The sequence below is a fragment of the Artibeus jamaicensis genome, unplaced genomic scaffold (assembly GCF_021234435.1).
Source record: "Artibeus jamaicensis isolate MK-2021 breed Jamaican fruit bat unplaced genomic scaffold, CSHL_Jam_final contig_452, whole genome shotgun sequence".
Classification (NCBI taxonomy): Eukaryota; Metazoa; Chordata; class Mammalia; order Chiroptera; family Phyllostomidae; genus Artibeus; species Artibeus jamaicensis.
Window position 1 is genome coordinate 5,085,719 of NW_026521837.1, and position 13,629 is coordinate 5,099,347.

At 37.1% G+C, this 13,629-nt stretch overlaps 1 protein-coding gene across 5 annotated transcripts in view; it reads right to left on the bottom strand.

Annotated features, from left to right (window-relative positions):
• Window positions 1-11,172, bottom strand: part of HSD17B11 (hydroxysteroid 17-beta dehydrogenase 11) — an 80,780-nt gene extending 69,608 nt beyond the window's left edge. For 2 of the 5 annotated variants that reach the window (XM_053666365.1, XM_053666366.1), the window contains exons 1-4: window positions 10,509-11,168; window positions 8,879-8,986; window positions 6,373-6,504; window positions 5,173-5,279 (exon numbers count right to left, since the gene is read on the bottom strand). In XM_053666365.1, the coding sequence (XP_053522340.1) occupies window positions 5,173-5,279; window positions 6,373-6,504; window positions 8,879-8,986; window positions 10,509-10,721 (560 nt within the window). In that variant the 5' untranslated portion in view covers window positions 10,722-11,168. Of the gene's footprint in view, window positions 1-5,172; window positions 5,280-6,372; window positions 6,505-8,878; window positions 8,987-10,508 lie in introns of all 5 variants that reach the window. The other 3 variants (XM_053666364.1, XM_053666363.1, XM_053666362.1) reach the window with 3 other exon arrangements.
• Between the last annotated feature and the right edge of the window lie 2,457 nt (window positions 11,173-13,629).

A 13,629-nucleotide genomic window follows, 5' to 3' on the forward strand; every position in this document is an offset into this window, starting at 1 on the left:
GTGGTAAGGATACAAGGACATTTTTATCTGTTTAAGTGGTTTTTCAAAGTACATAATATTTTACATTTTATATAATTGAATGAGCAATCTTTTCTTTTTAAGGCTTCGATGTATGTGTAAGCTTAAAAAGACAAACCTAGAGAGAGCTTTCCACAGCTTTCCATTTTCCAAAGTACAAGTTAACTGGCAGCCTTTTTGGAAGGCAATTTAGCAAAAGGTATCAAATTCAGTAAAATATGCCATGCTCTTAGATCCAGTAATTTCCCTTTTAAGTATTTATCCCAAGGAAATCATCACTCATGTTTCTACAGATTTATTCAAGGGTAGTCCCTGAGGTACATAGTGTGTAAAGGCAAATAGAAACAGTATTCAATTAATTAAATTAATTGATGTAACACTGGTTTATAATGTATATATAAGTTTAGGTATGCAACATTATAATTCATTATCTGTATTGACTGCATCGTGCTCACCATCAAAAATCTAATTTCCATGTGTCACCATAAACCCTCCCTGCACTCACTCCTCCTCTGTTAGGAATTTGTTCTGTATGTTGTTTGTGGAGATGACTTTAAAGGTCTATAGTGGGCAGCACTTGTTTTTGCTCATTGGTATTCATGCGTTCCCTTATTCTGGCAGCATCACTCTGAGTTTGCCAGCTAATGCCCCTTCTCTCCCTACCCATTCAGGGGCTGGATCCAAGTTGGTCTAGTTAGAATAAACTCTAGAAGTAGAACATTGGAAGGCATTACTGGGAAGTCATGACTTTACCCAATCTGCTGGACTTGGAGTCGAGTGGATGTTACATGGAACTGCTGGCAGCTATCCTTTCCAAGAAAGACAGCCTACCTGTGACTTTAATCACACAGACAAAATAACTCCTCTCTTGGCCTGGGCCACTTTAAGTTTTGTGTTCTTTGCAACTGAAAGAGTCCAGACAAACACATTACCCAACAGTAATGGGTAAATTAAATAAACGGTGGCATATATGTACAGTGGCATACCATGCAGGAATTGAAAATGATGTTGCATATATACTGAGGTCCGTCCAGAAAAAGTCTAAGTATTGTTAATAGCAAGAATGGTTTGTGCCATACCGATGTCACCAGGCAGCCAAGGAGAATGGGCTGGAACGAGCACGTGTGAACAATGATGACTTCACTGAACTAGTCAGTGGGGGCGGAAGACGCTGCTGAGTGAGCACATGTACTGTGTGTTCATTGCATTCGAAATGATTGAGAGAGTAAAGCAATGAATCTGTATCAAATTTTGTGTGAAGCTTCCACTTTTCTCCACCTAAACTATTTGAATGATTTAGAAGGCCACAGCTGTGGGCAACTGGTGACTGGCAGCTTCATCATGGCAAAGCACCTGCTTATGCATCCCATCTCGTACAGAAGTTTTTTGGTAAAACATCGAATGACCCAGGTGACTCAACCCCGCTGCAGCCCAGAACTGGTGCCCTGTGGCTGCTGGCCTTTCCCAAAACTCAAATCATTTTTGGAAGGGAAGAGATTTCAGACCATTGATGAGATTCAGGAAAATACAACAGAGCAGCTGATGGTAAGTGGGAGAACTGTGTGAGGTCCCAAGGTGCCTACTTTGAAGAGGACTGAGGCATCATTGTCCTATGTACAAGGTTTCTTGTACCTTGTATCTTCTTCAGTAAATGTCTTTATTTTTTATATTACAAGGCTGGATACCTTCTGGGAAAACTTTGTGTATTTAAAAATTGGCAAAACATTCATTTTAAATTTAAAAAAAGCAAGATTATGTATGTAGATTTTTTTCAACACATGACTATATATCTGCATTTAAAATATCCTAAATTACAAGAAATGTTTACCAAAGTTATTTCTGCATGGTGAAATTATCAGTAATTTTTTCTCTTTTACTGAAGTGTATTTTCTGATTTTTTAAAGTGAACCAAAAATGCAGCAATATATCTAAACTCAGAGTTAATGATCTTGAGTGTGTTAAGAGAATTTTATATTTTCGAATTTTAGGGTGAATTTGTTTTGAGATAGATGATAGATAGATAGACAGATAGATAATAAGTGTCCAAAATTTGATGCAGATTCATGGCTCTACTTGCTCAATCATTTTGAATGTGACAGCCACACAGTACGCGTGCTCAGTCAATGGCATCTATAGACCCCACTGACTAGTACAGTGAAGTTGTCACTGTTCACACATGCACATTCCAGTCCACTCTCCTTCACTGCCAGATTATATTGATGTTGTGCAAACCATTCTCATTATACTAACAATGGGCAAACTTTTTCTGGACAAAATAATGTATATGCTAAAATGTATATGCTAAAATTGATTTTAGCATATTTTGATTTGCTAAGAGTTAGCATAGAGTTGATTTTTTTCTGCACTTTATTACTTGCCAAAGGTCACATAAGAGTGTAATGGATTAAATCAAGATTCAGAACATCATTACTCATAGTAATCACATCTTGTAAACAACTTAAAGGTTTATGAAGAGTAGTGTGGATAGTACATTATTGTCTAGGCATGACAATGATTAAACTACAGCTACCAACATGGGTAAATCTTACGAACATAGTATGATCCCATGTACATAAAGAACAAAAATAGGCAAAATTAATCAATGGTATAACAAATCAATACAGGAGTTACCTTTGGGAAGGAAAGAGGAATTGGTGATTGGGAAGAATTCCAAAAGGAGGTTCTGGGGTCTTGTGATGTTCTATTTTTTTGACCTGAATGGTGGTTACTTAGAGGTGTCCACTTTACAGTAACTAATTGAGCTGTACACTCGTGATTTCTGCATTTTTACAAATGTATGCTATACTTCAATAAAAAGTTTGTTTTAAAAAGCAGCATCTCAGTTTAATTGCCCAATTATTAATAGCAACTGATAAGCACTGCTACCTGCTGGGTAAAGTCTTCAGTGTGACTCTGTGGAAGTCCTACCATTGACCAGATACAGAGCGATAACCAGAGTTAACTGAACTCAAGATAATTGTGGCCAGTAAGGGTCACAGACACAACAGCTCAGGCCAATGAGAGCTGAGGGTCCAAACTGGAGTTCTGTGAGGCCCACACACCTCAGATCTGTCCCCTCGCTGGAAGTGTACAAACCACTCGTGTAGTTGCAGCCCTGCCTCTCAGCCCAAGTAGTAACTCTTTGTGAATTAGAAAAGGCCACCCCTCTTTTCAGGTCAATTCACTGCCATCTGCTGGAAAATCATTCAAGCCTAAAGGACCTGAATGTTGTTAACAATGCCCCCTAGAATTGTGTAGCACACAATCTGCACAACTGTGTGTTGCTCCTGCTTTGACAACACTCGGTGAGAACCTGTACTTCTCTTGAATTTGTTTCTCACACAAAGCATGTTCTTTCTTGATTTTCACTGTAAACCTCGGTGGGGCAGAATCAAATCAAAATCAAAAGAAGTACAATATTTACTATGGTAAGGGAAGAAGGAAGCGCAGGAGGGTTGACATGCCTGTTTAATTCTCTGATCCTCCTTGTTTACCTGGGGACTATGACAGAGCTTGTCAGGGCAGTAGAATGTCATACAGAAGCCTAGCAGCAGCACCTGCAGCGATCTTTCATCAAGGAAGTAAGTAAATGTAAAACTGTATTAGCCCCTGATGGCTAGGGGCTCATCACCTAACTTAAGTGGTTCTGAAGGAGTCAAGATGCAGTCTGGACACTACAGGTCTGCTCTGTGACTGCTTCAGCAGTCATTTCTTCTTTTGTCAAATATCAATCCACGCCTATATTTATTTTTAAAACTACTATAAAGCAAATATATGTTCAGAAAGATAGGAAGAACACACAGATGAACAAAAAGAACAAATTAAAAATCATTTTTATTGCTATTAACTAAAAATAACCACTCTCTAGGTATGTTTTAGTATGTATCATTACAAACTTTTAAAATACAAGATATATATATATATATATATATATATATATATATATATATATATATACAAGTTACCTGCCCATGCTTATATCTATATATCAGTTTGGCCATAAAGGCTGTTTGTTTTTTTCTATACGATGGCTCTAGTAGCACTTAGTTGTCTTAAATTTCATTAGAAAAATTTTTGTTACATTGTATTGTGGCAACTGTCATATAGCATGCTTTTAAAAAACCTTATTAAACTTGGTGAATTTTTGTGTAGCCATTTTAATATTGAAGATGGAAGAAAATATGCAACATTTTTGGCATATTATGCTTTATTATTTCAGGAAAGGTAAAAATGCAAAAAAAAAAAAAAAGGTTTGTGCAGTGTATGGAGAAGGTGCTGTGGCTTGCACAGTTCCCTGCTGGAGATTTCTCACTGGACAATGCTCATAGTCAAGTAGACAGACCAGTTGAACTTGATGGTAATCAAATCAACTGAAAACAATCAACATTCTACCACACAGGAGACAGCCAACATACTCACAATCTCCAAATTAATAAAGTTATTGGTGAAAATGAAAAATGTGTCTTTTATATTATGGACATTTTGGCCAACCCAATATTTATATACATTATCTATATCTACATATATAACTATATCTACATTGTTTCTAGAATTTAGATAATTAATTTCCTAAGAGCACAATGTTAAAAATTTTATCGTTATTTTTATGCATATTTATTTGCACAATCATAACTCAGAATTCTAGGAGTTATTATTTGCTAACATACAGCAATAGCCAAAGAACTGTTAGGGTGTGTACAACCAGCAGGCTCACTGTGGCCACACTGGCTGCTCTGATCAGTTCTTTACAGCACACAGTGGGGCACACCATGACTGTGCCCTGTTTGCTACAGTAAGTTCTTCAATTACTAACCATTACAATTACTTTCAGACCAATTCCATTGTTTGCATTCAAAAGCATTCCAAGACTGCACTCTTTCTCTGTCTTTAGAGTTTTATTTCCATATCACTTTATTTAAAATTATTAATATTAACTTGTATTCATGGTATTGTTCTTGTTTTATAATTCCTTGTTGCTAAAAAGAGGTAAGAAATGCTTGAAGCAGTTGGCTTCTAATTGGATAATTTCCCTGCACCCACCTCTAAAACAGTCAACAGAGGAGGTTATTAACAGCTGATAATGTTGTTGCACAGGAGACTTTGTACAACAAAGCTAAGCACAGAAACCAATGAAAAATGCACATGTTCACTTACCAATAAGCCATTAAAAATGGGACTGTAGTATGCCCAGCTGCTGAAGCCACAGTGACAATATGGCCATGATTATTCTTCATCATTGCTGGAAGAAATACCTTTGTAGTCTAGAAACAGTTTTTATAAGACAGAAAAAAAAACTTTTATTTCTGATTCACAAACCCACTGGGGATATTTTGAAACAAAATTATAGTTTGTAACATTGTTCCTAGCATAAATAAAAACCTAGATTAACTGCCAAATTTAGCAACATAAGGCAACTGGGTAGGGTGCCCAGATTAGAAAAATGAAGGTAAAAAACAAATACTGAAAACTTTAAGAATCCATCTCATTTAAATTGTGGGTAACTTATGTCCACTGACTCTCCACCTTTTCTCAATGATGTCTTCTATTTTAATTGTTGGAAAAGAGTTTGGTTATGTCATCAAAATATTAAAGTGAATAGCAATCTTCCAGTAGTTACTGAATGACTCACACAACAAATATTTATTAAACACCTACTATGTAATGGGGATTCAGAACCAAATAAGACAATACCCTGCATTTCAACAGAGGCAGAAAGATGGAAAAAGTCATAAAAATACAAAGACAGATGTGAATAACTTAGGAATGTAAACATAATATTGTATTTTCACCTACTAACTCCAATATTCTTTTGAGATTACTCACTCCAAACTCACTCCTAAGAAAACTTTCAGGGACCCTTTTAGGAGCTGGCTATGTGGGCAATATTTAGACTCCTAAGAAACTCTGTGTGTATATGTATTTAAGACCTTGAATGGTGAGTTTCATAATAAAGTTTGCATCAGAGGCCAGGATGTAACAGGAGGCCTGGGTCTCATGAGAGTCTGAAAGCAAACTGCGTTCCCCTTTTACAGAATCACAGATGATGCAGATGGTCCCGCATTCCTCCTCCATCTCTAAACAGAGATATGAGAATCTAGCTTAGAATTAAAACGCATATAGCACCTTAAGTTTATTATTTATTATTATTATGAATATTTTTATTGGAGGAAGGAAGAATAACTGATGAGATATGATTATAGCATCAAAAGTGATCTTTTTGTATGTTATCCCTGGTACCTGGAGAAAACTTTAGTATGGAGTTGATATGTCCTTATGTTTCCTGAAAACTTCACTTAAAACTTAATCTCTGAGTCTTACAAAAGGGAATGGTTTTGTAAAGGAAATCATACTTACCCAGAAGTGTGCAAGTATATTAACTTCAAAAGTCTTTTCAATTTGAGGGTCTTGTGTAGCAAACAAATCTGACGCATAGGCCACACCGGCATTATTTACTAGAATACTAACATCCCCAATTTCTGCCTTCACCTTTAAAAGTAAAATAAGAAAAATATCTACATCATTAAGAGGTATGAGGAGAGGCTTACATGCAATGACTGTTAAAGAAGTATGTATTTTTTATTTGCCGTGGGGAAAAAAAGTAGTGTTGAATCTGTGTGCAAAGTTGAAAAAAAAGAACCTTTTAATTTTAGGTACTTTATTTCAAAATAGTTTGCTAGGTAAAAATATTATTTTGCAATTTAGTCTCTTTGCTCTGTTGATTATAGCTCAAGAGGCATTTGGCTAACAAAAACACGACCAGTGACAAACCGGCCAGGGCTATTTTTTAAATACTACTTTAAAAGGTAAGCCAAAAAAGAGAAAAAAAACAAGGTTAATTAATTGGCAAATGCAGAGACTGTTATGAGGAACTATGTAAAACTGATTACACCATCTACACCATCTATTTATTTGTATGTTCACTCCATTTTATTGCTCTCATATTTTTATTGTTCTTTGAGTAACTAAGCTTCTTGGTGGATGGACCCTAAAGTTACAATGCATTTTGTTACACACTTGTTCCAAACGAAAGCTAGCCTCTATTCACAGCTGCCCTTCTTTAGATGGTGCTACATTGTGCTTGGGGAAAGCTTTCACATATGTAAGTGCTACGCATTTTACAGGATTTCATTATCTCACTGAACTCTCATAACAATTCTATGAGCTAGCAACTCTTAGTGTGCTTATTTTTACAGAAATATGAAACACAGAATGGCTAACCTTCTTGCCAAAGGTTACATGGAGTTGGGACTCTCCAAGATTTTCTGACCTCAGAGATCAAAACAAGCCTCAAACCTTGTGCAGAGAGGAAGTCGGGAGGGGGAGGCCCGTCAGCACCCCGGGGGGACCTCAATGTGCCACTGTGACGGCTCCCTGGCCAGAACTGAATTTCACTGGGCTGTATTTAAATTATTACAGAGACAAGCTAAGTTATTTGGCCCTTGATCAACACACAATTTGTACCTATATCTACATCTCTAACACAATAGGAAAACTATTGTTCAGAATAAAGCCCCTAAATTCTGAGAAAAACGACATTTTATGTGGCTAAATTGATGAAGCTGCTGTAATGCCTCCAAATTAACATGACTCAAAATATAAGTTATTGTTTTGTGTTGCCAGAGTCTCTTGGCCCTTCCTTCATCCTCAAGCTCCCCATTGTCACCTATTGTGTCCCGTGCGCCCCCCCAAGGGGTAAGAGTGTCAAATTGCACATTTCTCAATAATGAAAGCAAACAGAGTTTTATTGTTTAGGTGGCATAAAATTGTCCTGACACCAAGACAGCCACATCAAAATAGCAACTTCAAAATATCTGACATCATATGTAATTGTATAAATTCTGTTTAAGCATATAATAGTTCACCTTAGAAAAATTTCAATAGAAATAAAACTATGTTTAAAATACATGGAATTGTTTCGAATAATAAAGTTATGTTTTCCAGAAAAGAGCCTACTCCCAAATGAGAAGGGAATTGTTGTTAATTTAAGTAAAAGTGGTGCTGTGAAATGCAGATGGTTCTTACCCAAAGGGCTTGGTCTTACAGCATCTCCTTCCAGGAAGGCCCACCACTGGCCTGAGTAATTTCTATCTATTCTTTTGACTTAGCTAAGGCCTAACCAACAATAGTAGCATCAGTTTGAAATAAAAGATGATAATTTAAAGCAGAAGTTAAAAATGTCCCAAAATTTAAAATTCCCTAAAATTCAAGAGGTTCTCAAGTCTTGGCTGAATAAGGATCTTTATACTGCACTCAATCAGAATATGCAGGGGTAAGGTCCAGGAAGAACCTGGACCTGAACCTGGACCTATATTTTAAGAAATTTGCCCAGGTAATTCTACTGACCTTCTTACCATTGCCACTTTTAGATAGCAAGTACATTTATGAAAGTGCTCAGAGGAAACTCCATTACATATAGCACATCTCAATTGTGCATAGATGAGGCAAATAATGCATTATAATTATTTGTTTATTCTATTTTCCTGAGTTCTTTGGACTTCAGAAGACTCTGTCAGTGATCCTGTAGTGCCATCCAAGGTGTTACATGCGTCTGAATCAGATGGGTGAGCTGTGTGTGCAGACGGTACCACATGCAAATTCCTGGGCCCAGACCTTGACCTACTGAACAAAAAGCTCTCTGGTGCCTACTTTTTAACAAACTCCCTGGGAGATTCCAGAACACACTAAAGCCTGGGAACCTCAGTTCTGGGTTTTAGTTCTGGGTTTGCCACTAGCTAGCTAGCTATTCAACCTCGAGCAAATCACAAAACTTTTGTTAGCTTGTCTGCATCATGACTGGCTCATGTCCAAAATCCCTCCCAGCTCTGATACAATATGATTCTAATCAAATGCAAAATTTCACCTTCTTCGCCGAGCTGTAAATATCTTCTCGTTTACTGCAGTCTACCACAAAGGCATGAGCCTTTGCACCCAGCCTCCTGCATTCACCAGCTGTTTCCTCAATTCCATTCTACAAAAAATAAATAAATAAATAAAACAGAGGGCAAGGAGAATGAAGATAAACAATGTGAGCATTTGTATCAACAGGTAAAAACAGAGTCTTTGAACTAGGACTGGGCAAGAATTCACCTGACACATATTTTTGAGGGAGTTATAGGTATACTTTGCTCTCGGTACTTTGAAGAGCTTTTTTTAGTTGGAACTGAATTTAAAGAAAGATTAGAAGAAAAAGACAAAAATTTAAAAAATACTATTTTTATTATGAATTTTACATTGTGAGGTATATGCATGTGCATGTGTATTCCACATTAAGCTTTAAAAAATTAAACTTTTTTTCTTTGTCACTAAAACCTATTCACAGACATCAGTTTTTTGGCTGCAAAATATATAAATAAGGAGTCAATTACAATTCATTCATTCATTCATTCATTCCTCCAACATTTTAATGCGTAGATCACATTCAAGGTGTGTAGAAGAACCATGTGGGCACAAATATGAATGCATCAGAGTCCTGACTTCAGCAAGCTCACACTTTCTACTACTTTCTATATAATAGAAACATAAAATTATATTTAGGTAGGATCACATGAAATTTTTATCGCTTTGGAATAAAGGTTTGAATATTGGCAGTTTTGTATGGTTCAAACTGATATGTTGTGGTGAGTATAATAATAGAGCTATACAGAGAGAATTACTGGAACACAGAGAAGGGGCATGCAGTGCAATTCTAAAAGAAGAGGTACCTGAGTTGAATCTTAAAGGTGAGTAGAACAGCTATGCAAAAAGGGGCAGGGCACACCAAGCAGAGTGTAAGGAAAGGGGCAGATAGGAGAAAGGTAATCTGGGGAAGCACTAGCAGATTGGTGTTGCTGAGTCCTAAAGTTTGTGGATTAGTCTCTCAATCTCCCACTCACTAGATTGGTGCTGATCTAACTTCACATCCCACGAATTCCTATTTACATCATAGGGTGTGGACTAATATGTAATATATGCATTTCAGGTCAGTAGGTGCTTTCCAGGAACCTCTTTGTACATTACCTAGTGGCCAAATAAAAGGTGAGATTCTACGTCCTTCCTTCCTTAAGCCTACCCCTCATTCTGGTAAAAATTACATTGAAGACTTTTTTATTTTTTATTGTTTTTAACTCTTGGAAATTACTATGGCATAGCAATTGCTGCATTGCTATTTTTTTCTTAATAGGTACAAACCTCTTACTCTTAACGTACTAGGTAAAACTATTACTCTTTCCATACGGTTCAGATCAGTTAAGTCAAGTTCAGGAGTATATTATAAATTATTCTCAGGGGCAATGATGAGGATAAATTTACAATGTCAAATGGGCCACAACTGAGAATCTTCACTAAATCCATTTATCACGTTATCCATGTTTTTTTCCATCTGTAAAATGGCAATAGTAATTTTTTTCTACGCATTTAACAGCCTTGCTGTAAAGGGTTGTTATCTGCAAAATGCATGCATACATGTCCACAGATTGAAGGTACGAGAAAGTAAAACAGTAAAGCAGTATTACCTTATTTATATCCCACAGAACCAGTGTGCATTTAAGTTTGGCAAATTCATAGGCAGTCAGTCTCCCGATTCCATGCCCAGCTCCCGTAATCAGGACGATTTCTCCGGTGACTGATTTTCTCTTCTTAGGAATAAAAAGCTTCAGGAGAGATTCCAAGATGCAGAAGATCAGGAAGGGCAGAAGCAGGAGGCAATTCAGGACGAACAGCACCATTTTTTTTTTTTTTTTTTTGCTGCGAGGATTTGGTATGTTTACCAATCACTCTAAATTGTTTTTGCGTGCGGGAGGGTTGTTTCACACTAGAAAGAGTAACAGCAAGAGCAGGGACGGGCTTCTTTATCCGAGAAACGACTGTGAAACCGCTCCTTCCGCTGGGCTGGGCTTGGTTAGGTCCTGCACAATTGACTCGGGCTCCAGCCCCCGGCGACTGCTGGCGGCCCAGGAAACCCGGGACGGACGTAGGCGGGAGGGGAGCAAAGGTCCCTGGTTCCGCCCTGCGCAACCCTCGCAAGCTGCGCAGCCCAAGTCGTCCTTCGCTCACTCTCTTCCCATCTCCCTAGACGACCTCAGAGGATTAGTTGCCGCTTGTTTTCCTAAATTTGATAAATTTCTGTTGAAGTCCCAAGGATAATTGACAGTGTCCTGCAAAGAAGCAGTCCAGATGCTTCTTTGAAACTTGATGGTTGTCCGTGTGTAGTTGTGATACAGATGTATTTGCCTGTCTTGAAGGAATCCGGGAAGACAACCAATTGTTCCGTCTCCTGCTGAGAAGTGGTGTTACATCACATTTTAGTTTGAGCTAAGCACGATTTTTGGAGAACAGAGGAAATTTTGTCCTTTCGGGGACAACGATAATCAAGCCTCAGGGGATATCTGATCGTATTAAAAAGGATTGTTTCCACAAGGAAGAGCAGTGTATTTATGGCCTTTTCCTCCCAACCTATTAGGATTTGTGAAAACCATATATTACCCTTTAGTTATTGTATATTTATCCAACTTAATAAATCACTGCCTACAAAATGGGTAATAAAATAAACATTTTCGTCTGAAGATTGTAATTTTTGGTTTAGTAGTCTATATATGTGAGCATTCAACATGTAACTGATGGCTGAAAAAAAAATTCTAGTGATTGGTTTTTGAAGGCAAAGACCAAACTCTGGGCTTGTGTGCAGGCGCTTAATGTCTGTTGCATGCATTTTTTTCAATTCAGTTCTTGACAGTAATCGAATTGGGGCTTTTTGCAAGACGTTACAGTGTTTGTAGGGGAGGGGAGGCTAATGGTTAACCTTTATAATTAGGAGGCAGGAAAACCATAAGAAATGGAAGTTCACAAGTAATTTATCCTCCTTCCTCTTAAGTAGCTCTACACTGTTCCAGGGGATGAAGGGATAGTGACACTCCTGCAAAAGTAGAACTCCACCATGGAGTTTTGGAAATTTCTGAATCTCATCTGCAAAGCTTTCTTATGGTCCCCAAATCTAAGTTTACAAAAGTACTAATGCATCTATAGAAAGTTTACAGTTTCCAGGGTATTTTTTTTCCTCATCTATTATTTCATTTGAATTTTAAAAAAGCCTCCTAGGAAGTACAGAAAATTTTTTTCTCATTTTATAAATGAATAAATCAGTTAAGTTGACTTTTCAGAGTTCCCACAGCAAGTAAAAACTTGGAACTAGACACAGGGTCAGTGTTTGTGAGACATTTTTTGCCCAATGCCTGTAGCAAGAAATCACATTTTCTGTGGTGACCTAGTATATGTGTTTGCTTTTGTATATGTTGACTTCAATATATATCTAGGCTCTGAGTCTGTTTTTTTTTTTTGTAATTAACAATTTGTATTAAGAAAAAAAAAACTGGCTAGTACAGACTCATTAAGTTGACCAAGGAAAGAACCGAGCTGGAAGCACTCGTACCTGAATCCCGTATGTGCCTATAACTTCACCTTCCTGAGCAGGGGTTCTAATGTGTAAAATTGGGATGTTTCTAATAGGACTCTTGTGAAGTTCCAATGAGTTAACATAAAGCACCTTACTTTATCTACTACTGAACTCTATATAAATTATAATTAACATTAATATAATTGCAGTGTGGTTTTTGTGAGTGATGACTAGCTAATAATCTGATATAGTGGTAAAGTATGTGATTTTATACAGGGGTGGGCAAAAGTAGCTTTGCAGTTGTTCATACAGAAAGACAGGCAGGTTATAATTATTACAAGAGTTTTGTTAGCTCAAAAGAATAAACTCTGTTTTGTGTACTCACAACTGTAAATCTACTTTTCCCTACCACCTTATAGCTGTGGTTTTTAAAAAAACTTTTTATTAGGAGAGTTTAACACGTTGTATAGGTGGAGCATGCTAATTTCATGCTGCCTTGCCACTTGTTGAAGTGACATCAAAAGGAGAAAAGAATGAGGGGGTCCTCAACAATGTTTTGAGCACCTACTATGTATGGCCAGGCACTGTGCTGAATACTTCATGTAACCTACATGGTTCATTTTATTCTCTCAATAACTAAGCATTAGGCTCAGTTTGAGACCTCTGTTACATGAACGAAGAAATAAAAGATTAAGAGAGATTTAGCAAATCATCTGAGATCATAGTATAAATGCTAGAGTTGAATTTAAGCTTAGGCCATTATGACTGTACGAGATTGCTTGCTTCCTTATGGCAAAAAGAAAAGCTAAGCCAGTTCTAAATTACTTTGAATATCCAAATGGATCAAAACTTCCACTATTCATAACTGCAACAGCATTCATTACACCTGCCCCTCATATCATTAGATAATTAAGCTGACTAATTAACGGGCAACAGAGCGCAGGTGTTAAAACAATGAGTTTTAATTCCTGCCACGGTTTTATTGAGCTGTGTGATATCTGGTTATTTACCCTCACCTGAGCTCTTAGTTATTTCATCTGTAAAATGGATATAATAGCAGTTTGGTTGAGTAAATGAGATATTTAAACTGCACAGAGCATGACATCTTCCGTACAAATGTGCATAATGAATGACAGCTATTACCATGGCTGAACTGGTCATCCGTAAGGCTCTGGCTCTGTAGAATTCTAGTAGATTGAGAACAAAAGGCTATCATACTTAGCAATTACACAAGTTTTTCTCTT